A 25,483-nucleotide genomic window follows, 5' to 3' on the forward strand; every position below is an offset into this window, starting at 1 on the left:
TGTAATAATTCCCCTCGAATCTATGTTGCTTTCTTTCCCAGTTTCCACCTCGTAAAAATGTAGAACCTGCAGCCTTCTTTCGAGTAATCCATGTTTCTGGCCAGAGAGCAAAAACAAGAGTGAAGCATTCACTCACAACAATAAAACAAGAAAAGTCAGGCATACGGCGACAAGTTCAAACTCGTAAGGACAGGCAACTCTGCACTCTCCTTGCTCCCCTACCTCCCATCATTCAAGGTTTTCATGTTATATCACGAACTGTCATTACTTTCTGATCACCCTTCGTATATATATATATATATATATATATATATTCATTCATTCATTCATTCATTGCCAGACACCACGTATCCCAAACGGGGTGGCCAAGGGCTCAGAGTTAATTGTTTTACAGGGAGGGTCACTAATCCTCCACCAACCCCACTTGACACGTAGGGAGAATGTTATGCCAACAGCATCTGGTGTTCCCAGGCGGTCGCCCATCCAAGTACTAACCAGACCCAATGTTGCTTAATATATATATATATATATATATATATATATATATATATATATATATATATATATATATATACATATATATATATATATATATATATATATATATATATATATATATATATTATATATTTATATATATATATGTATATATATATATATATATATATATATATATATATATATATATATATATATATATATATATATATACATACATACCATATATATATATATATATGTAGTTAGTTTGCATTGGTGATTTTAATGCGATTGTTGGCAGTAGTAGGGATGGCTCTGAAGATTGTATGGGTAAGGAGGGTGTTGGTATAAGAAACGAAAATGGGGTGCAACTTGGAAGCTTTTGTTTGGCAAATGACATTATAATTGGTGGAACTATCTTTGAGCATAGAAAAATACATAAGACTGCTTGGATTTCACCATGTAGTAAATACTGTAACCAGATTGACCACATTGCAATTAGCAGAAGGCATATGAGTTATTTGCAAGATGTTTGCGTAAGGAGGGGGGGCAGATATAGGTAGTGATCATCAACTTGTTGTGTCAAAGATTAAAATAAAACTTGAGAGAAACGTTAATGGTAATTGTACAGGAGAGGTAATAATTATGATTTTGATGAGCTGAGAAGTGATTGGAGCACGAGGGAAAAGTTTCGGTGGGAATGTAGGAACAGGTTTCTAGTCCTGCAGACTTTGATGGAATCTGAAGACAATGATATTAATCAAATGTGGAGAGAGGTCAAAGAGGTTTTGCATGAGAGTGCTAAGGTTACTATTAAGAAAAAGGGAAAAGCGAGAAGGAAAAAGTGGATGTCAGATGAAACATGGAATGCAATTCAGAAAAGAAAAGAGGCTAAGTTAAGAAGTGAAGAACAACATGTTGATGGCCAGGTAGTTGAAGTACTTAGAGCAAAGTACTGGAGTTTACATTCTGAAGTAAAAAGACTCGTTAGACGTGATAAGAGGAGACTATATGATGAAAAGGTGACAGAGACAGAAATTAAATTAAGTAAAAATGACGGTCAGAGCACAAGAGCAGCGTATCAGGCCATAAAGGAGTTAACTGGGACTGAAAAGAGAAGGAAGGAAATACCTGTACAAGATAGAAATGGTAACTTTTATGACTAAAGATTTGGATATAAAAGGAAGGTGGAAAGAGCACTTTGTACCTGTTTTAAATAGACCAATCCCAGCTGAAGGGGACATTTTGCCAGCCGAGAGAGATTTGCAGATAGAAACAGGGGATATAACTTTGGAAGAGGTAGCAAAATCTATAAAGGAGTTAAAGAATTTTGAGGCCCCAGGAGAGGATGGAATATTCCCTGAAATGCTTAAGGTGGAAAATGACGAGTTGATGAATGCGCTTTTGAAACTTTTTAATGTGGCTTGGGATAATGGTGGAATTCCAGGAGAGTGGAAAAATGGAGTGAATATAAAAATACCAAAAAAAGGAGATTTAAGTGTGTGTGGCAATTGGAGGGGGATAACTTTGACACCTGTAGTTGCAAAAGTCTTTTCCAAAATCTTGTTGAACAGAATAGAGCCAGTAATTGATAAAATTTTAAGATAAGAACAAACGAGATTTAGAAAGGGTCGAGATTGTAATGATCAGATTTTTATTGTAAGGCATCTAATGCAACAAGCTAATGAGATGAAAATGCCACTTAGTATGTGTTTTGTGGATTTTGAAAAGGCGTTTGATAGTGTTTCACGTGGAGCTATGTTGAAAATTGAGATTCTATGGTATACCAGAAAAGTTTGTAAATATTATTAGAAGCCTGCATGAAGGTACTTTTTGTAAGGTAATGGTGGGTGGTTCTTTGAGCGATTCAAGGAGGAGTTCTTTTGCCATTGTTGTTTGTTTTGGTTATGGATTATGTTATGAAAAAGGTTGTAAGGAGAACAGGTGCAGGAATTAACTGGAAAGAAAATAAGAAGCTGATGGATTTGGACTATGCTGATGATATTGTACTGATTTGCAGAAGTATTTAAGAGATGCAGAGGGTGCTTGATTGTCTGGTGGAGGAAGGAGAAAAAGTGGGATTGGTAATAAATTGTGGAAAGGCTGAAATTATTAATATGAACGTGGAGAACCAAATCGATTGTGTAATTGGGAATAATGTGGTGAAGAATGTAGAAAACTTTAAATATCTGGGAACAATTGTATCATCTAATGGATCATTAAACAATGAAATTGAGGAGAGGATTAGACAGGCTTGGCGAGCTGTTGGAATGTTGAAATCTGTTTGGAATGATAATATGCTTTCGGTACATACTACAGTGAAAATTTACAAGTCCATGGTTAGACCAATTTTAATTTACGGGCATGAGTCATAGTACAGTACAATTGCAACAGATCAGAAAGTATTAGGATTTGAGAATAAAATACTGTGAAGGATTCTTGGGGTAAAGTGGCAAGACAGAGTTACAAATGCAAGAGTAAGGGATATAACGAGAGTGGAACCAGTTAATGAATATGTGAGACTGTCTCGCTGGAAGTGGCTGGGGCACATATACAGAAAAGAAGGTAGTTTAATACAGGATGTGCCAGAATGGACTGCTAGAGGAAGAAGAGGTAGAGGTAGGCCGAGGGAAACCTGGTTGAGGACAATGAAAAAAGAAGCAGGAGAGGAGTGTTGGTGGGACCTGAAGGAGATGGCAAGAGACAAATATTGGTGAAGAGAGTTCATTGAGGCCCTATGCAACCCATGGGGTGCCGCAGGAAATGATGATAGAGAGAGAGAGAGAGATACACACATATATATATATATATATATATATACACACATATATATATATATATATATATATATATATATATATATATATATATATATATACAGTACCCTCGCGTCCAGCACGCGTTAGTCCAGCACGATTCGAGTCCAGCACGGTGAGCAATTAATTAGTATTATTTAATACGATTTAATTACTGCAACACGAGTGTGTTAGCATAACACGCACAGAGCTCCGAGAAGTGGGCCAAATCCGCAGAGTTCACTCTAGCACGATCATCCCCGGTCCGACACGGCCATAATGGACATTCCCATGATGATGATAGCCAATGAAAAACTTCTGATCAAGTAGCCTTCCCCGCCCGCTATCGTGACGTGATCATGATGCCGCCCAATTAAAAACGCTTCTGGTGTCACGTGATGTTTTGTTTACATTTCTCCTGCCACAGAGCCACTCAGTCGCATAATTGCATTGGAAGGTGCTTTTTTCTTGCTGCATTTTCTGCCCTTGTTACTGCATTTTACCCTGCTCACGATGCCTAGGAAGCCCTATGAGAACCCCAAGAACAACATTGTGAGAAGCATGCACTTTGCCGAGGATTAATGGATGAAGATAGTGATTCTGAGTGTGATTTCAAAGGATTTATGAGGGAGGTTTGATTTCGAAGGATTTATGAGGGAGGTTTGATTTCGAAGGATTTATGAGGGAGGTTGAGGATGAGCAATAGCCATTACCCGCTAGTGACGCCAGCAGCCATCCTCCGGGGACCCAGTAGGACTAACTACAGCCTTGAATACCACCTTCCATTCCCAGCAAGCCCACCAACACTATCCTAAAAGGTTAGTTATCATTCATAGCACAGTACCATTTATTATAATTACAATAGTACCAATATATGTATAGGTATATGGTAGGTATTTAGGGTGACTTTTCTGAGGGTTGCTGACATAATTCATTTTTCCCCATAAGCTCTATTGTTAGTCCAACACGTTTTTGGTCCAACACGTGACCCATGCATGACAATATTACCGTGCTGGACGCGAGGGTACTGTATATGTATATATATATATATATATATATATATATATACAGTATATATACATATTCTATCTATCTATCTATCATCCAATCCTACATTGCTCAATGTGGAGCATAGGAGCCCGGGGCTAGGCAGTTGGTCCCGACATTTAAGATGAGTGACCAGCCTCACTCATCCCTGAGTGGCATTACACGAGCAATCAACCCCGCCCATATATATATATATATATATATATTATACATATACTAACTAACCCTCCGCCAACCCACTTGTTGACACATAGGGAACACGTGTTGGTTGATTATAAGGTTACCACTCAGCGTATTAAATGATTTTCTGGTTTACAGGAAATCGTGTGGCTTGTCACTCAGTGTAGAGTTACTCAAAATAGAGTACCACTACACTAAGTGAGTGGATGATGGGCACCCGCACAGACCAAATAATATATAGAAAAGAAAAGGCAGCTGTATTTTGTTTTAGTTCGTCTAGAGAAGACCTTTGACAGAGTCCTTAGGGAGGTGGTAAAATGGGCAATAAGAAAGCTTGGGATCGAGGAGTGGCTGGTTAGTGTGGTTCTGGCTTTGTATATTGTCGCCCGGACACAGGTGAGAGTGAATGGAAATTTGAGGGACGAGTTTTCTGTCAATGTAGGCGTGCATCGGGGTAGTCTTATATGACTTAAGAAATGGACTCCCATGGGAGACTCTGTATGATGATAACTTGGTGACACAGAGAATGAAAGGGAGATGGAGGAAAGATTTAGGAAATGGAGAGACAGAGTGGTGAACAAGGGTTTGAGAGCAAATTTTGATAAAACAAAGGCGATATGTTTGGAGTGTAATGCCTCTCCTGACAAGTGAGAGGACTCTTCCTCCGTGCTAAGGTATCTTTGTGTGCAGCATGTGTTAGAAGTGTAATGCTGTATGGTAGTGAAACTTGGGCAGTAAAGGAAGAGGATATTCGTAGGCTCAAACGTACAGAAATGACAATTATTAGATGGATGTGCAGTGTGTCCCTGAATGCAAAGACAGGTGGCTAAGTTTACGACTAATGAGTTGAAAGGAAGGGTGGGACTGGACTGTACTAGTCTTGTGATGAGGAGAGGTAGATTGAGATGGTCTGAGCATGTGGAGAGAATGGAGGATGACAGATGGATGCAGAAAGTGAAAATTGTGAACGTCAGGAATAGGGCTGCAAGACGCAGACCGAAAAGAACCTGGGACAAGGTCAAAGACTGTGCACCTCAGGGATAAGGTCCTGAATAGGAAGGCTACCAAAGATTGAGCAGCATGGAGATTTGCCATTAGGTGACCAAGGCCGATGCACACGGGAATGTGGAGCCTTTATAAACAATACGAAACGATATGATATGATGATACCATATCTTGGTTGGTGGTGGTACTGTCAAAGCAGAGGGAGCATGGTCATGTGCAATTTGCCACAAGAGTGTAGCAAGTCGCTCCAACTTGTGCAGTGTTTATGATAGGTGGGCATAAGAGATGTAGTGGTATTAGAGATAGGCAGCAAAATAATGATTTTGTGTGTGCAGTGTGTCAGAGAGAGCGAGGAGAGCATGTAGAGATTGTCAGGCATGAAAGGATTGATCTTGCTGGAGACTCTCTTGAGTGTGTGGAGGAGTTTTATTTTTGGGGGACGTGTTATGTGCTGGAGGTGGGGCTGGAGGGCAATGATTGGTTGAAGGAATTTCAGGTGTTGCTTTTCCTAACCTTGAGAGGGGTTTCCCTCCGTACTAAGAGATCTTTGTATGCAGCATTTGTTAAGCAGTGCTCTATGGTAGTGAGACCTGGACAGTGAAGGATGAAGATATATGTAGGATCAGACGAACAGAAATGATAATGATTAGACGGATATATATTGCATCTTTAAACGCAAGGGCTGGGGGGGCTAGGATTGTGATTCAAGGGTTAAGAGGAAGACTGGGACTTGAATATGTTGGTGTTGTGTTGCGGATGGGTAGTCTGAGATGATTTGGGCATGTTGAGAGGATGGAGGATGACAGTCGGGTGTGGTGCGTAAGAAGTGTGATGGTCAGGGGTAAGGTTGCGAGAGACAGACCAAAAAAGACCAGGGACAAGGTCACAGAGTGTGACCTAAGCGATATGGGATTGAATAGGAAGGCTGCCAGTGACTGAGCAGCGTGGAGGGTCGCCATTAAGGTGACCAAAGCCGATGCATGCAAGCATGTTGGAGGCTTTATGAACGGTGCAAAAAAAAAAAAATGCATGCTGTACAAAAATGCAATATAGTGCCCCCGAAAACGCCCAGACACCCCCGCAAGGAGCCCACAGAGGAGCAATGACAGCGCGCTGGGATTTGGAGCGACAACGGCATAAGTTAGCCCGGGCCGCGCGCCCCTATGACCCGGAACTCGCCCACCGCCTCTATAGCAGGAATACTAGACTACCTTCCGGGTGAGCCTTCACCAACCAGTAAGGGGTGGAGCTGCCTATCCAGCTCCTGTCAGCACCCCAGAGACGGCCTGTAGCCACTCACCCCTCGCTAAGGAGACGGCCTGTAGATGCTCCCGCCTTCGCCAGGGGATGGCCTGTAGTCGCTCCCGCCTTCTCCAGGAGATGGCCTGTAGCCGCTCGCCCCTCACTAAGGAGGCGGCCTGTAGCCGCTCGCCCCTCACTAAGGAGACGGCCTGTAACCACTCTGAGGGTAATAAGGAGACGGCCTGTAGCCGCTCCCGCCTTCGTCTGGAGAAGGCCTGTAGCCACTCTGAAGGTGCCTACCCTGAGAAGGCCTGTAGCCGCTCCGAAGGTGCCCTCCCTGAGACGGCCTGTAGCCACTCACCCCTCCTGAAGGAGGCGGCCTGTAGCCGTTCTGAGGGTAAGAAGGAGACGGCCTATAGCTGCTCCTGCCTTCATCAGGAGACGGCCTGTAGCCGTTTCAAAGGTGTTCCCCCTGAGACGGCCTGTAGCCGCTCCGAAGGTGCCTTTGGGTCTGTTGGCAGCTGCCCAATCGCCCAGGCCATGGCTAGTAGCCGGGCCTTGATGACGGCCTGTAGCCGTGCCTCCAGGAAGCCATGGCCAGTAGCCAGGCCCTATGGCAGGAGACGGCCTGTAGCTGCTCCTCCATCTGAAGCTGATGCCTGTTCCCCGACCCACGACACAGAGGGAGTCTCGGGCCTAGAGGAGTATTGGAGAGGCCCCTTAGTCTCCCCTGGCCTCTGCTCCCTACAACCGGCTCTGGAGGAGACTCACCTGATGGACCCCGACGCAGACCAGTGCCGCAGCCCGTTCCTGTCAGCGCCGCCAAGCCCTGGGGACCGCAGCCCTCGGGAAATCCAGACCGCCCCCAGGACTCCCGGGCGGGAACTCCCCACACTTCGACGTCGGAGATCTTCGTCCTCCATCAGGAGCCTGAACGACAGATTCAGGCAATTGTTTGGCCCCAGCCCTGAGAGCGCGGGACCCTTCGCCACCCACAGCCCTGGACGAGAACGGACGCCCCTGCGCATGATCCCGTGACCTCTGGATACAGAGGCATGGTGCACAGCCCCATCAGTAGTGGAGCTGTGATGCCCCTCCGCCCTTGCACCTGACCGCCACAACGCACAGATCTGACAGGAGTGACAGTAATAGTGCAGTGTTCATGATCAAGTGATGTAAAGGCAGAATAGTGAACTAACCATCTAATGGAAGTCAGTAATAATACCAAAGTGGTTGAGTGAATAACAAGAATGATGAACAGTGTATGTGACTAAAATACACACCTCCACCACCACTTGACCAACCACCCTGCCACCCCCTACCCCACTGCCGACTCCCAGCCCCACCACCACCCCAGGAGGACACCACGGCAGGGTAAGACTGACCCGGAGCAAGAAGGGCGCCTGGGCACCCCTACCTTGAGTCCCTCTTCCACGGAACAGACCCAACAACAACCACGCAGGAAGAAGAGACGACCCTGCGAGTGGGGCAGCCTTCACCAGGTTCGGGGTGGGACTGCTCCAAAAACAGTCCCAAACAACACCGCAGATACGGCCAACGTATGTACCGGGGAGCAGTGGCGGCGCCAGGAAATTTTCATTGGGGGGGCTGAGGAGGGGCTGGGGTAAAATGTGGGGGGGCTTCACAAAATGTCATCAAACTGAAGTGTTGATGGAAAATTGGTATGTACATATTCATAATATCCGAATGTACTGAGGTTCATTTTAGACACCTGTACTCGTTGAAACTGCGGTGTTAATGTATAACATTTCTTATCTCATCAAAAATTCTGCCAAATGAAAGACATAAAACTAGCAAGGAAATTCAGATTAATTAATTGGTAGGAGGAGGCCGTAGCACGGGCCGAACAGGGTAGTACTCCCGAGGGGAATGGGAATGCTGGTGATAGGGAGAGCTGGAGCTCCTGTTTCACTAGCTATCTAACCATCCCCCTTTGCTGACCTTTTCAGTGTGACAGTAACATGGAGAGTAGACCAGCATACTCTCCCAAACATTTCCTCTAACTATCTATGCACTACACCACATGCACTTTACATTTCACACAACGTATCCCACTACGTTACAGGGGTTGGCGCCAGCAAGGGCATGTGGCCAGAAAACTTTGCCCCCGCTACCTAGTGGCGGACTTCTGGGGGGAGGCGTGGCGGGGGTTCCGCCGGCATAGATCATGGGTCCAGGGTGAGATGGGGCTCGGGCCTGTGCTAGAGGGTACAGGGCATTGCGGTTCCCAGGCTGCCGCTTCCGCCCAATAGAGAGGGGCCCGAACCTGGGAGTAGCGTCCCAGGAGGCTGCCCTATCAGTGGGTGTATAATGGCGGGATAGTTGCAGTGCCAAGACGCGCTTGGAGGGTGTCCCTGCAGCTGTCCTGGCAGGGTGCCCCGAGGTCACTACCACAGCCACTGGTAAGCTGGTGGGCTAGGGGTCCCAGATCCATTGCCTGGACCTGGGATTGTGCGGTGAGTGGGACCTGTGCTGTGTCTGTCCCCATTTATTAATACTGAAGATGACAAAACAAAAAAGGTTTCAAAGCAAGCCTGAGGACAGTAAATCACCCATGGGGATGAGGGTGGGTTCATGGAATGTGGGAAGTTTGAGGGGAAGAGCAGGGGAAGTCGTTGAGGCATTCAGTAGGAGGTGGGTGGACGTGGCGTGTTTGCAGGAAGTCCGGTACAGGGGTGGATCAGCCAGAAAGATTGCTGGGAAGGACTGTTGCTATAAGTTGTTTTGGCAGGGGAGGACAGACGGATATGGAGGTGTTGGTGTGATGGTTGCGGAGAAATGGGTGGAATATGTTATGAATGTTTTGAGAGTAAGCGATAGGATATTGGTTGTGAAAATTCTGTTGGGAAGAAAGATAGCTGTGATTATATCGGCATATGCTCCACAGGCAGGATTGGATGAATCAGAGAAAGATAGATTTTGGGATGATTTAATGCGTGTAGTGGGTGGTATGCGGGATGATGAGATAGTGATTTTGGGAGGGGACTTAAATGGTCATGTAGGTGAAGCAGCCCAAGGTTATGAAGGAGTGCATGGGGGATGTGCATATGGTCTAAGGAATGCAGAAGGGGAAAGGATACTCGAGTTTGGGGAGGCAACGGACATGATTGTGTGCAACACATATTTTAGGAAAAGAGACAGTAGGTTAATTACGTATGAGTCTGGGGGAAATAGCAATCAGATAGATTATTTTCTGGTTAGGAGGGCCGATAGGAGGTTAGTGAGGGATGTTAAAGTTATAGGAAGTGAGGAGTGTGTGCAGCAGCACAAACTATTGATTTGTGATATGGTGCTTAAAGAACAAATGATGAAAAAGAGGACTTATGTACCTAGGAGGAAAATATGGAAGCTGAAAAACCAAGTAGTAAGGGATGCCTTCTATAGCGAGTTGAGGAGAGTGGTGGCTGAACAGGGAGCTGTAGACAGAGGCGTTAATGAACAGTACAGAGCCCTCAAGAACAATTTCTTGAGAGTTACTGATGTAACATGCGGCTGGACAAGAGGACCACCAAGACATAAAGTAACTTGGTGGTGGGATGAGGGTGTAGAAGCTGCAGTTAAGGAGAAAAGAAGGCTTTTCCGGGAATGGAAGAAGGGTGGTAGCAAAGAGGAATATTTGGCTGCCAAGCGTAGGGCTAGGAGAGAGGTATACAGGGCAAAGTCTGAGTCACAGAGACAATTACTTGATAACCTAAATCATGGGGAAAGGAAAAATATATTTAGGGTGGCAGGTCAGGTGAAGAGGGATAATCGGGATATCATAGGTGAGCAGTGTGTGAAGAATGATGAAGGAAGGGTAGTGGTGAACAGTGTGGATATTAAAGATGCATGGAGAGAGCATTATAACCGGTTGAATGAGGAGTTTGACTGGGACAGGGAAGGTTTGGAGCCAGCAGATCCAGTGTCTGGCCCTTGGCCTTTGATTGATACTGCTACTGTGAGTGAGGCAATAGGCAGGATGAGGGTGGGGAAGGCAGCAGGTGTGTCTGGGTTGACTGCCGAAATGTTGAAGGCCTCAGGCGATATAGGGGTGAGTTTAGTCACTGACCTGATAAATAGGATTATTTATGAGTGTGTTGTCCCAGATGATTGGCTGAAGAGTGTAATTGTAAATGTGTATAAAGGGAAGGGTGATGCCCTGGAAAGAGGGAATTATAGAGGTATAAAGCTTTTAGATCAGATAATGAAGGTAATGGAGAGAGTTTTAGAAGGTATGATTAGAGAAAGAGTGAATATTGATGAGATGCAGTTTGGGTTTATGCCAGGTAGGGGGACCACTGATGCCATATTCATTGTTCGACAGCTTCAGGAAAAATATATTGGTAGGAGAAGGGATCTTTATTTTGTTTTTGTTGATTTGGAAAAGGCCTTTGACAGAGTCCCTAGAGAGGTGGTGAAGTGGGCAATGAGAAAGCTTGGCTTGGAGGAGTGGCTGGTTAGGGTGGTTATGGCCATGTATGTGGGTGCTCACACCCAGGTGAGAGTGAATGGAGATTTGAGTGATGAGTTTTCCGTGAATGTTGGTGTGCATCAGGGGTCAGTCTTGAGTCCCATGTTGTTTATCATGGTACTTGAAGCCCTTTCACGTGACTTTAGAAACGGACTCCCGTGGGAGTTGTTGTATGCTGATGATTTGGTGTTGATTGCAGAGAATGAAAGGGAGGCGGAGGAAAGGTTTAGGAAGTGGAGAGATGGTATGGGGCAAAAGGGTTTAAGGGTAAATGCAGATAAAACAAAAGTGATGATATCTAGGGTTGGTGGCGGTACTGTCAAAGACGAGGGAGAGTGGCCATGTGCAGTTTGCCACAAGGGCGTGGGAAGTAATTCCATCTTGTGCGGTGTGTGTGATAAATGGGTGCATAAGAGATGTAGTGGTATCAGAGGTAGACTGCGAGATAATGCTGATTTTATGTGTACGGCGTGCCGGGGTGAGCAGGTGGAGATCGTCAGACGTGAAAGAATTGAACTTGCTGGTGAATCTCTTGAGTGTGTGGAAGAGTTTTGTTATTTAGGAGACATGTTGTGTGCTGGAGGTGGGGCTGGATATACGCAACATAATAACATTTATTATTTCCAGTTTATTCCAGAAGATTGAAGTTTAACTCAATTAATTTAGACATCATGTGTAAGCAAGCAGTTAACATGACAGAAAAAAATTCTATGTTATGAAGTTAATACAATCTGAAGAATCAGAAGAATTTTTAAATCAAGGTGTAACGACTGTCACGTTACTTTAAAACTATGCGCCTGTTCTGGTGATTGGCAGCAAATGTGTCTATAATGGCATCAATGTTCAGCTGTTTGGCCCTCCTAGAATTAATTGATATTACAGCAAGGTTGCTGGTGCGGTTGTTGCCACTGCTGTTCCTCAAGTATGTCTTGAGGAGTTTCAGACATGAGAAGCTCCTCTCACAGGCAGCTGAGGTGACAGGGAAGGTCACTGCAATGCATACAAGTTTATACAGATCTATAAAGGCATCCTTGTATGGCTCCAGCATGGCTGCGAGCTCAAGTGGTGTGGACACTTCCAGGCCATTGTCTCTCTTCCTAGCTATTAGTCTTGTCAATTAGTGGACCTCCACTGCAAGATCACCCTCTGCCACTCCATAATTGGCTGCCATTCCTGACAGCGCTTTTTTGTCCAGAAATGTACTGTGCTTAGGATTCAAGGCAGCAGCACCCATCAGAACATTACAGGCATCAGATGAAAATCGCCTGCTCAGCTCATTGAGCATTCTATCTATGATGGCATAGAAGGTCCTTCTCCTGGCATCTGGTATAGCTCCATCCCTCTGACCTGTACTGGATGTTATGATGAATTCATCCAGGTGTTTGGGAGCAGATCGTTGTCTACCTGGACGCTCAGTCTCAGTGCGTATCCCAACTACCTTGCACAAATCCTCAGCAGCCTCCTCTAACTCCTTCCAGGCAGCTTCAGTCCTCATTTCTGTCAGTCCAGACATGACAGACTGCATCAAGTCCTCTGCAGAGGCCAGCTGAAGGTCATGTGACTGGAGGTGGTTTGACAGTTGTTTGGTCATCAGTAACACTTTTTCCGTGGCCATCAGAATTGTCACAAATTGCTGATCTAGCAGGATGCACAGGCCCTTTGCCTCAGTGGCTCTGTGTGCATTGTCTCCCTCCATGAGACGTTTCAAGGTTGTCACTATGGCAGGTAGGGTTCTTTTCACTGCCAGACAAGCAGCATGTTGGGAGGTCCATCTTGTGTCAGACAGTTGCTTCAACTCTTTGTGCTGCCTTGTGGGATTTAATTCTTTTTGCACCTTTATAAATTCTTCATGTACTACTGACGTAGAGAAGAACTTGTACAAGCTCTGTATAGCCACAAAAAACTCTGCTGCAGCCTGGATATTGTGTACACAATCAACGAGCACAAGGTTGAGCCTGTGAGCATAACAGTGGACATACACAGCCTGTGGTACCTTTCTCCTAAACCTCTCCTGTATACCACTGATGTGCCCTGACATGACTGCAGCTCCATCGTAGCACTGGCCAATGCAGGCGTTGTGGTTAATACCACATTTGGCCAGGGTCTCCAAGATCTTGTTGAGCAATGAGTCTGCATCCAGACCCTCGGCTGCTGTGAAGTCAAGGAACACCTCATGAAGGCTCTGTTTGTGGAGATACCTCACCACAATGGACAGCTGTTCTTGTTTGCTGACATCCTTGGTCTCATCCACCATTAGGGCAAAATGCTCTGCTCTTAGGACCTCGTTGCTGATGTCCTCTCTGATTATTGAAGCTATGATGGCAAGCAGTTCATTTTGGATATCGTGGTGCGTATATTTAGCATTGCCAGGACCACCACTCAGTTTCTTTTTGACAATGTCATCATACCTGGAAATCAGGTCCAGCAGTTCCAGGAAGTTACCTTTGTTGCCAGAATCAGTGTCTTCCTTGTGACCTCTTTGGGCAACATTTTGGCAGGCTGTGTAGAGCAGTACGTCTATTACTGCTCTAATGTAATGTCTGTTTTCCTTTACAGTTTTTTCATGGTTAGTATTAAAAGCATGTAGGATCCTAGAACCTGTTGTTTTCTGCATCTTAAACTCTGCCCAAGCTTGCATAGAAAACTTGTGTCCTGCTGAATTATCATGAGACTTCAGAGATGAGGTTGCCTTCTTCCAGTTCCGAAAGCCGTCATGGGTGAAGGACTTCTCACATTTGCTTAAGTGTACATGACCGAAATGACGACATGCAAAGCAGAATGCAGCATCTAGGGTCGTGGAGTACTCCAGCCACGAATGATGATCACGCCAGTTCTTGCTGAATGACCTTGACTGGCCACTGTATTCTGTGGCTGGGTATCTCTTCAAGTCTGGACAGGTGGGACCACTATCTGGAAGCTGGCTCAGGTCCTTGGGTCCAGGTAGTAGTTTCTCACCATGGGTGTGAGAAGTGCCCTCTTGTGGCTGGGGTTCTGCACTAGCCTCACCTAGTAAGGCTGCAGACTCACAATCACGATCACCACTGTCCAGGTCCTCATTAACAGCAGGTGTGTCTGTAGGAGGATCATCATCTCGCAGCCTCTTCTTGGGAATCTTGGGTAACAGGTAGCGTTCCATGATCAACCCGGCCTATGTGATCAAATATGATAAACCACCATCAGATACTTTCATAAACAGGGAAAACAGCATAAACAAGCACACAGATCACACTTATAGTAGCCTATATACATCTTTAAGTAGAAAAAAATCAACTTACACCATACCTGTAAATCAGTGCAAGACGAAAACCACAACTAATAAGCTCAGCTGCTCAGTAATTCAGTGTCTACTGCACTAAGCAATTAACAGCCAACAGACTCGGAGATCTACACACAACCGCGTCGCGTGGTAGACTGGTCTGGTAGCTGACAGGAATCGAACAGGAATGGCTCATCGTGCACTCGATTCGTGAATGCTGGGCTAGGCTAGGAGCCCAGGACCATGTAGGCCCTATAGCAGTGTGAATCCTTTACTTCATTTTAATCAAATATATTCAAATTTATTAACTTCCTGCCTCGAATTATGACATAATCGACATTCAATTATATTTCTGAAGACGAGATAATAATCGTACAGTCGTAATACACTAAAAGAACGGCTAATGTAGTTTAATAAAATAATGCTGTATTTTACTTTCACTTATCATTTTCATTATAGGATATGTAAACTAACCATCTGAATTACAAGAATTTCACAGAATATATTATAACATAAGTTACCCTTAGTATTAGAACTAGGCTGGAAGTTTTCCTTAGAAGTTGAGTCAACTGATAAATTTTCCGTAATTTCCGTGAAATTACTATCATTCAGAATCTGCTAAATGCTAACAGCTAAAAATAATAATCACGATTTAATCTATTGTCTTGAATCTTTTCCTAAACTTATAACACTTCGTTTCGTCAACTTTTGTGTATTATTTGTAAATAGTAATACAAAATTGAAAGTTCAAATAAGGGACGTCCTGCCTAAATTCGCCTTTGGAATCTGGCAATATTGGGGGGGCTGATGGGGGGGCTTGGCTCATTATTGGGGGCTTCAGCCCCCAAGCCCCCCCTTGGCGCCGCCACTGCCGGGGAGGGAGAGGCCATCGTACGCCCCTCAGTTGTTTTCCCCTGTAACATCGCCAACACAACCATCGTACGTGTGGGGGAAGGAGTGGCCATCGTACGCCCTTCAGTTACAGACTCATCTGGAGATGGCCTCGGTGGAGTAGCTATTGAGCGCACACCGACAGGCAAAGGAAGGAGAAGTGGAACCGCGAATACGGCCATTGTACGTGTCGGGGAGGGAGCGGCCATCATACGCCCCTCATCCACTTTCTCCTCCTCCTACGGAAGTAACAACGCCAACACAGCCATCGTACGTGTGGGGGAAGGAGCGGCCACTATACGCCCTTCATCTGCAGTTCCAAGGGTTCTCCCGGAGGGAAAGGTCCCTTGCCCCCACTACCTCTCGACTGCGTGGGACGCCCTTCTCTCTCTCCCTCCAGGTGTGGTTTCCCGGAGGTGCTGCCGTTTCTAGAGTGGTGGCGTGGTCCTGTTCCAGTCCTGCAGCCAACCCCTGGACGACCCCGGCCCCTGACGGACGCCCCACAGAAGAGGTGCCTCAGTTCACTCCTGACGGCGCCGCCCTACAGGCAACCACAGCACCCAGACCTCCAGCGCCGGTCAGCAGGCCCCTGAGCAGGGCCGTCTGGGCCCCACTCCCCCACGGCCCTCCGCCAGGAGTAAGAGGCGACAGGCCCAGCTCCTGGAGTTATTCGGCCCCAGCCCCGAGGGCCACCTACTAGGTCGAGGCCCCTAGACCGGAGGGCCTCCCTGCACCCCACCGACAAGGCCCCTACACGAGGGCCACTCACCAGGTCGAGGCCCCCAGACTGAAGGGCCTTCCTGCACCCCACTGACGAGGCAAGCCCAGGCGACAACGCCCCTGCGGGTGGTCCACTGCCTCCTGCAGGAGGGTTCCCCTGGAGGGACCCCTCCCATGCCCGGGCGCCACCTCTGTTAGCCCAGGGACCGGGCTTTAGTGGCGACTTCAACGCATCTCACCTGTCATGTATAAGTGTAAGCCTCAGAGACAGGGACAAAGGTGACAGTGAAACAGTGAGGAAGATAACGTAAAGTAATGCACTATAGTAGTGAACATCAAGGCAGTAAACCAGGGTCAGAGAACATATATAGTAAAGTGACTGAATGTGAAGAAACTCCCTCAGTGGCTAAAGAACGGGAAAACCAGTACAACAGTGAACGGCCAATGTACGTCCCTCATCCACTTCTCTTCCTATGGGAGTACCCCCGTGGTAACGGCCACTGTATGTACCAGGGAGGGAACAGCCACTGTACGTTTCTCACCTACTTCCCATTGGGCAGGCAGACCCGCGGCGACGGCCATTGTACGCGCCAGGGAGGGAACAGCCACTGTACATCCCTCATCTGCCTCTTCCTACTTTGGGAGCAGCACTGCGGTAACGGCCACTGTACATACCAGGGAAGGAATGGCCACTGTACGTCCTTCGCTGCTACCCCATGGGGCTGTGGAACCGCGACAACAGCCACTATATGCGTCGGGGAAGGGATGGCCACAGTACGCCCTTCGTCCACAGTCCCGAGGGTTCTCCTGGAGGGGAAGGTCCCTTGCGCGGCCACCCTCCACCCCTCGGCTGCATGGGACGCCCTTTTCTCTCTCCCTCCAGATGTGGTTCCCGGAGGTGCTGCTGTTCCAGGAGTGGTGGCGAGGTCCTGTCGCCAAAGGCAAGGTTCAAGCCCTACAGTCTGCCCCTGGAAGACGACGGATCCTGACAGACGCCCCGTGGACGAGGTGGTACAGAAATCCCCTGACAGTCCCCCGACCTAGAGGCGACCACAGTCCCAGGCCTCCCAGGGCCAGCCCACGGACCCCAGGACAGGACCGCTCTGGCCCCACTCACCATCAGCCCTCTGCCAGGAGCAAGAAGCAGCAGGCCAGACTCCTGACGTTGTTCGGCCCCAGTCCCGAGGGCCCCTTATCAGGTTGAGGCCTGAGCAGGAACGGGCCTCTCTTCACCCCAGACCAGACAAGCGCCCGGGCCGCAACGCCCCTGAGAGCTGTCCCATGCCTTCTGCAGGAGGGCTTCCCAGAAGGGCTTCCTCCCATTCCCAGGCGCCACCTCAGTTAAGCCCAGGCCTCAGCAGCCCTGTGACGACGCCTTCAGATCCCAGTGTCGTGCTAAAAGACTTTACGGTGAAGTGACTATCAGTGACATAAAACAGTGAGACAGAAACACCACCCATAAAGGTCTCTATTCTAATTTATCCAGAGTATTGTGCATATGTCTGAACATCCCAGAACCGGAGTAATATCCTAGTGTGTGGCTAAGAGACCAACATGCCACGTATAGTCCAAAGAGACCGAGTGTATGAACAGTAACACCATGGCTGTGTGATATTCTCCCGTGTATTAACTCAGACGTAAACACCGTGCCCATGTGATATGTTATGCTAGTACTAACTACTAAGTAACCTGTCACTCTACCCCATTCACATTCGGTGTATCTTGTATGTATATTGAAAGGGAATTAACCTGAAACGAGACCGAGTGCATGAACAGTAACATCACGGGTATGTGATATTCTCCAGTGTATTAGCTCTGACGTAAACACCTTGCCTATTTGATATGTTATGCTAGCATTAATTAACTTGTCACTTTACCCCATCCATATTCAGTGTATCTTTGTATGTATACTGAAAGTGAATTGAACTGAGATAATAGATGAGTTAAGGTACACTGCCGAGTTTTTAAGTCCTGTTCCTTTGTAAGTGTTCTATTTCCGGTCTAGAAAGAGGACCCCGCTCAGTCGCTAGTGTCTTTAGAACGAGAAGTCGGTCTAAAAACATCCAGCATAACACTCATGACACACCAGGCCCAAATCCCAGCCACCTACACTCCCCAGAGACGCTGCGCCTCATTACCCAGGCATAAAACCCCACAATCACAGTCCATCTCCAGCATTCAGCACAGCTCTGCACAGAAGACAACACCTAGCGCCATGAGGATTCACCGAACCATATGGGCGTTGCCCTTCGGACGAAAACAACGAGGCCGAGGACCTCACCACCTCCTACGAACTCCTCCGCTCCTCCACCGACCCATCCACCCTCTTCATCACCTGTGACGAGCAGCTAGACGAGAACTCAGCCACCACAGCCTGGCATGCCCTCCTCCAACACCCCATGACCCAGAGCTCGCCTGCCACCACCATAGCAGGAATACAAGACTACCTTCCTGATGAGGCGTCCCCAACCAACTTCGGGGTGGAGCTGTAACTCCAGCTCCAGTCAGCAACCCTGAGATAGCCGGTAGCCACTCAACTCTCCTACAGGAGATGGCCTGCAGCTGCTCTGGAGGAAAACAGGAGACGGCCTGTAGTTGCTCCCGCCTGCATCAGGAGATGACCTGTAGCCGCTCTGAAGGTGCCCTTAACAAGACGGCCTGTAGCTGCTCCGGAGGCAAACAGGAGACGGCCTGTAGCTGCTCCGGAGGCAAACAGGAGACGGCCTGTAGCTGCTCCGGAGGCAAACAGGAGACGGCCTGTAGCTGCTCCTGCCTTCGTCAGGAGACGGCCGGTAGCCACCCTGAAGGTGCCCCTCGAGAGATGGCCTGTAGCCGCTCAACCCTCCTGCAGGAGACGGCCTGTAGCCACTCTAGAGGGAATCAGGAGACGGCCTGTAGCAGCTCTGAAGGTGCCCCTGAGTCGGCCTGTAGCTGCTCCTTCCCCCAGGCCACGACCAGTGGCTGGGCCTTAGCGACGGCCTGCAGCCACATCCCCAGAAGGCCACGGCCAGTAGCCGGGCCCTACGGCAGGAGACGGCCGGTAGCCGCTCCTCCGTCAGGTGCTGACTCCTGTTCATCAACCTACGACCCAGAGGGAGCCCCCAGCCTGGAGGAGTACTGAAGAGGCCCCGTGACTTCCACTGGATTCTTCTCCCTGAAGCCGGATCCGGAGAGGACTCGCCTGATGGACCCTGACGTAGGCTGACGTCACAGCCCCCTCCTGATAGTGTCTCCAAACACTGGGGACTGCAGCCCTTGGGACCTCCAGACCGCCCTCAGGACCCCCAGGCGGGACCTCCCAACACCCAGACGCCGGAGATCATCGTCCTCCATCAGGAGCCTGAGCGAGAAGTTCACGCAGCTATTCAGCCCCATCACCGAGGGCCGTACTCCCGCCCCAAGCCCCCAAAGTGCGGGACCCTTAGCCACCCGCAGCCCCAGATGAGAGAGGATGCCCCTACGCGAGATCCTGTGGCCCCTGAACACAGAGGCCCCCGGTGGAACGCAGCCCCGTCAGTAGGGAGGCTGAGTGACTTCCGCCGCCCTTGTACCTGACCGCAATGACTTCCAGACCCGAAAGAAAGTGACAGTGAAAGCACAGTGTCCGTGACTTAGTGACGTGAAGGCAGAGCAGTGAATTAACCATATAAAGAATGTCAGTGAGAGAAACACTAATGACAATAAAAAAGTGATGGAGTGAATAAAAGTAACAGTGAAACTGTGAACACGGCCAAACAGTGAAATACGGGTCTATTACAGTGAATATGCTACCATCTAGTAACGCCGCATCATACTAAAATCTACATAGACCCCAGTGTTAAAGTAATAATTACCAAGAGTGAAATTGTACCACCCACTCCCCAAACATATAACTTGGACTTCCTGCAATAATAGTATATAAACCTCTGCCCTAAGTGCTATGCACCTTACCCAACCTTGACCTAAGTAGTAGCCTGCGCGTTACTAATAACCCATATCAAGGCCTAAGAATTATAATTGTCCAGAGTATCTGTATTCGTGACATCTACCTGTTCCACTGTAGAATTCAGTAATACACATGTAAGGTTGTTGCCTTGAGTTTTTGTGTCCTGCCTCTCTCCTATTTGTCTAAGCTCCGGTCTAGAAAGAGAACCCAGCTACACACTAGGCGTTAGAGGGACGGGAAGCCGCCCCTAAAACACCTAGCATGACAATTACCAAATTCCTTAAATCAAGGCAGCTAGACAATCACACAAGACTTTATACAACGGCAAAGCTCGGACTGGCAGATATATTACAGGTATCGCGCAGGATACCGGCAGTCTCGAGAATAGACGGGCAGACACTGCACTTAAATGGAGTTGTGATTACACTTTGTTCTAGGGCTGCATAGACTTTATAATGATTATACACATGTCCCGTGTTACAACTGAGTGGAGTAGGGTGGTGGAACACTATTTATGTCTCGTCCCACATTCAGTAGAGCTGAGGTAGTTACACACTGTCACTGTGCTCTTTACACTGATTGTCACTTTCACTTTCATTCCATGGGCATGGGAGTCACAGTCATGGTAGGGATGTGGGGCAAGGGAGTGGGCCAACTAAAGGGGGTGGGGTGGCGGCTCGCAGGTGTCGGCCCAGTGTCAGTTAAGTCCCCTCATTTGTCCTCTCGTCTAGGGGCCATGGGATTACTCGTAGGGGTGTCATCCTCTGGAATTGGCTATGGTCGAGCATGGTGAAGGGCCCCATTTTGGAGGGGCTGGGTGCAAGTGTTTGGCCCTCGGGATTGAGGCCAAATTTTTTCTGTAGGTGCTCCTGCAGGCACCCGGTGCGGGAAGGGTGTCGCTTCTCCTCAGAGCTGGAGTGGTTGCGCCCTGGGGTACTAGAGGCGCCGTTGAGAGCCTGCCTGCTGTGGTCTTGCTCCCGCTGCTTCGCTGTCAGTGTAGGGCTGCGGCATTGCTGGCGACAGGAGTCCGACAGGTGCTGGTCTCCCTCTGGTGCTGGCTGGATGGAGTGCAGCCCCGGGATCAACACGGGCCCTCTTCACCAGTCCTCTGTCAGGAGGTTCTCCTTCTGGAGGCTGCCTTGGTCTGGGGAGTTGGAGGTGAGACTGACTCTGCCATCAGTGGGGCGGCTCGAGCAGGAGTCTCCCTCAGGTCGTGAAGTCACAGGGGGTGAGGGGCTTCTAGGACATCCCTCCCTGGCACGGCTACCGGCTGTCGCCGAGGTCCCTTGGGCAAACAGAAGGGCAGCTACCGGCCATCCCTTTCCCGTCAGTGCAGCAATTGGCCATCACCGGGGCCCGACTTCCTGATGGGACCACAGACGAAATGCAGCTACCGGCCATCACTTGTCCATGGGGATGGCTATCAGCCATCGCCGAAGTCCCATATGAGGAGCAACGTGTAGGTGAGGGGCTGCTACTGGCCGTCCCCTGTCTACTGGTGCAGCTGCCGGTCGTCACCAGTGTCGTGCCCCTCGAGGGAACTGCAGAAGGAGAGAGGGTGTGCCTTTCTCTCCTCGCGTGCGGCAACCGGCCGTCACGGGTTCTGCAGGGGAGGGTGGGCAGCACTATGAACGGCCACTGGCCTTCCCTTGTATGCGCGGCTACTGGCTGTCACAATTGCACGGCTACAGGCCGTTGCTGGTCCACAGCTACAGGCCGTTGCTTAGTTGTTTAGCTATCAGCCGTCACTGCAGGGGTGCTGCCTGGAACTACTTTATTAGCTCCACCCTGGTTCTGGCGAGGGCTGGATGAGTGGATCGGTTGGAAGGTAATGCACCCGGACTGAGATGTTCGCGCCGGGTGCACCGCGTGGAATAGGGGCGCGCGGCCGTATGGGATGTATGCCCATATCGCACGGACGTCGTGCGCTCCCTACCTACCCCTCCGTTGTCGCCTCCTGGGGGTGTTGTGGTGCCCTCGGTTGCCACGGCTGCTATTTCACAAATCAGTGGCTGACGAGTATGAAAGAAAGCCTGTGAAGTTAGTATAAATCAAATATAAGAGCGAATGTATTAGGAAAATAAGATTGCGCAACCCATGCAAGGCTGTGCGTGGTGTTGCAAGAGAATCGACGAGCAGAAAAGGTTAACAGCTTGATGTTGGTATAGCTGCGAGAAATGCGATCCTGCTACACACAGAAGACACTGTATTCTGGAGGGGAACCCCTAAAGGAAGGGGGTGCCTTGTGCAGTCGCACAGATCGCACATACTCGTAGCATGAACCGACTCTTGGGATACAAGAATATATCTTCCCCCCCTCCACCATCAATCACAAGCATCACGTATTACTATTCAGACTATAGTACAGCGCTAGGTAATGGTGCAGTTAGCAAAATATAGCGGCGCCCGGCAGCAGGACAATTAACAAAAACAAAAGAAAGAATCTAAGTAACACCAGCTCGAAGGACAGTGCTCAGCCCTATGAGCTTTTTTTCCGTCATTGATTTTTCGGCTTTCTGTTTGGCGTTCTTGTATTTCCCGTGCACCACCATTATTTATTTCTTTATTGATACTAAAGTTACCGACAGTCCAGATGGAAAGCATCATGTAGGCTATCATGATAGCCTTGATCTCACCGGCAGGATGAGATACACTTCACTAACGATACTTGCCATTTTCGCCCTTAGGGAGATCATTGCCGAGAGTGAGACAGTAGTGTGGATTATAACTGTATGGATTAAAACAAAAGGAAAATGGTTTGGCTGTATTGCTAAATTCATTGAAGGATATGTGATAGGCTGATTTCCTTGAGACACGATTTTTGACAATGACGTCATTGTGCGGTTCATTTAAAAAACAGTAATAATGGTTAATCATTCATGTACGGCACATTAACAGGCTTATTGAGTTTTAGTATCAAATAATGTAATTGAATGTGTATATCTATGAGTTTATTGGCTCGATTTGTGATTAATCCTAATAAGAAAGAGGTATAACCAGACTCCAGAGAGCATCCTAAGCTCTGGGTATAACGTCAATAAAGTTCCAATATTATACATGCTCCTTATAGTATGTATTTAAAACAGTGTTTACCATAATTATATCAAGCACATTACCGATGTATTGGAACATTAAAAAGTTTCATGCAATTAGAAACTTTTATGAAGTTTTAGCACAGAAAAACCTATCTTATCTTTTTAGAAGACTCCGGCGGTGCAGCTAGGAAGTGACAGCGCGTTTAGTTGTTATCTAGGCAGGATCCGAGTGGGGTCGCTATGACGGAGGAAAGGCCAACAGACGGGGAAATTGTCAGGTGTCAGGTGTTCGAGGTGGGCCCTCGGTACTTCAACCTCTCCTACATAGGCGAGGGAGCCTACGGCATGGTGGTGTGAGTATTATGGGCCACAGTGGCGCTTTTAATTAAGACTGAGAAGATGAACCTGTTGTGCTCCTGGATTATTGATCAGTGTTGGGGAGAGGGAGAGACGTTCAGGAGACGCTCAGAGCTTGGCAACAAAGTAATGACATCATTAAAACCGTCACAATAATGTAGATGTTGAATTTAAGGGAGGTTCAGAAAGGGTGGAGGAGAGTGAGCCAGCCCCTCCCCCTGTCCCTCACCCAGCTCGTCAGATTAGGTTACGATTTTAAGATAACCCCGCGCACTGGGATGTCAGAGCCGTCCAGGTGAGGCAGAAGGTGTGAGCACTTGAGCTGAGATGGGGATTTTGCCGGAAATGGAGAATGTTTGATGATGCTCGTCAGTTGCTGAGATGAGGTGAAAAGCTGGTGATTAGATAAGGAAGAGTGGTGCCCTGGTTATAGTATACTGTGTTTATTAATGATTAATGCTTTTTACCACACAGGCACAGGTCTTCCAGATTACCCATTCATATGGGTCTTTAATTGGTTGATTAAGATGGTTAGGTTAGAAGTTTTGGTCTGATAAGAATTGGGGATTTCAAACACTAGGTTTAGTGGCAATCCTAGGTGGTTAAAATCATCGGGGATTACATATTGTGAATATGTATTTATTTTCAGTTTATTCAAACTCACCTGATGTGCCTTTATCAGCAGTATTGGTTCAGTCTTCATGTGAGTGAATTAACTGTATGGTATTAAAGTACTGTATGAGGGCTCTCTTGCAATATTGTTAAAATTTACTGTTGGAATGAGTTGTTGGCAGGATTGTGTGCTATTTTTTTTTAAATTAGCAAATATAGTGGGCTTCTTAAAAATGTTTGTACGTAAAAAGGTAAAAAGTTCCTACGGTAGATGGATGATCTTACTTGTTGTAGATTTAGGTGAGATCACCATGGCCAGTTCAGAGACCTTCCTCTTGATCTTCATGTAGTGCAGCAGGTCGATGAGCAGGTTCCTCTAGTAGTCAGGCTATGTGAAATAGGAGGTTCATTTGAGATGAATTCCATTTTTTTTTTTTTTTTTTTTTTTTTTTTTTTTTTTACAGAACAAAGGAAGGAAAAACAAATTCATTCATTCATTGCCAGACGCCATGTATCCCAAACGGGGTGGCCAAGGGCTTAGAGTTAATTGTTTTTACAGGGGGGGCACTAATCCTCCACCAACCCCACTTGACACGTAGGGATGCCAACAGCATCTGGTGTTCCCAGGCAGTCATCCATCCAAGTACTAACCAGACCCAACGTTGCTTAACTTCGCTGATCGGACGGGAAGCGGTGTACTCAACGTGGTATACTTGAGCCTAATGAAAAAACATGTTCTTGCTTCCTTATTCCTTCTTGCAATGCTTTTCACTTTACCACATTCACTGATGGAACTGGGACACGATAATGGTCTTTGGCTTCTTAGTCACATTCTATACCCTGGACTTCACGGGAACTTTAAAAAATAATCCATACACCAGATTCCTGGCATTCTTCAGACATAAAAAATATGTAGCAGTTGGACTTACACAGGGAAACAACTCTGGGGAAGCAAGTTCCATAGAAATGCAGTTTAGGGAATAAAAGAATCCTGATAGGCAGAAGTTCTGCAATATAGCTGTGTGACATTCCAATCATGAGCGCTACCAAATGTCCGTGTAGCACGAGGGAAGGCATGGAGAGGTGGCACAATGGACACAACTTCGTCTGAACATTTGCCATAAAAGTATCTGTAAAATAACGCAAGGGAGGCAACATGCCTTACTTGTACGAGAGGTAGTTTATTTATAATAGCAGGGTTATTAATATTCCCAATGTCTTTGTTCTGAATTTTGTCTTGTTATTTTAATGCAACCTCTCCACATTCATTCCACAAGAGTGAGCAATATTCTAGCTGAGAGCACACATGACTTATAAATTATAGCTAACTGCTCGTCAGTGAAAAAGTTACGGTTTCTGTACAATAATCCAAGTTTCTTTGAGGTGGTTTTAAAAAGTGATCTGACATGAGAGGTCCAGCTGAAGGCTTTGTTTAGTGAAACACTGACAGTTTCAATAGTTTTGGAG

The 25,483-nt window shown here is 47.4% G+C and overlaps 2 protein-coding genes and 1 pseudogene across 2 annotated transcripts in view; 1 reads left to right on the top strand and 2 right to left on the bottom strand.

Annotated features, from left to right (window-relative positions):
* Positions 1-12,337: 12,337 nt before the first annotated feature.
* LOC145404647 (zinc finger MYM-type protein 1-like) lies at positions 12,338-14,356 on the bottom strand. Its single transcript, XM_080276171.1, has one exon. It carries the CDS (start codon positions 14,354-14,356, stop codon positions 12,338-12,340), a length of 2,019 nt encoding a protein of 672 aa, XP_080132297.1.
* Positions 14,357-23,274: 8,918 nt separating this feature from the next.
* Positions 23,275-25,483, top strand: part of rl (Mitogen-activated protein kinase rl) — a 145,674-nt gene continuing 143,465 nt past the window's right edge. Inside the window, exon 1 of the mRNA XM_080276206.1 lies at positions 23,275-23,400. Within this exon, the coding sequence (XP_080132332.1) occupies positions 23,288-23,400 (113 nt within the window). The 5' untranslated portion in view covers positions 23,275-23,287. The remainder of the gene's footprint in view (positions 23,401-25,483) is intronic.
* LOC145404755 (5S ribosomal RNA) lies at positions 24,619-24,735 on the bottom strand (annotated as a pseudogene).

The sequence above is a fragment of the Coenobita brevimanus genome, chromosome 64 (assembly GCF_032717465.1).
Source record: "Coenobita brevimanus isolate Jiangsu-jjx chromosome 64, ASM3271746v2, whole genome shotgun sequence".
In the NCBI taxonomy this organism is placed as follows: domain Eukaryota; kingdom Metazoa; phylum Arthropoda; class Malacostraca; order Decapoda; family Coenobitidae; genus Coenobita; species Coenobita brevimanus.

Bases quoted from the DNA above. Each gene is read 5' to 3' on its own strand.
- LOC145404647 (XM_080276171.1), bottom strand. From the start codon at position 14,356: ATGGAACGCTACCTGTTACCCAAGATTCCCAAGAAGAGGCTGCGAGAT.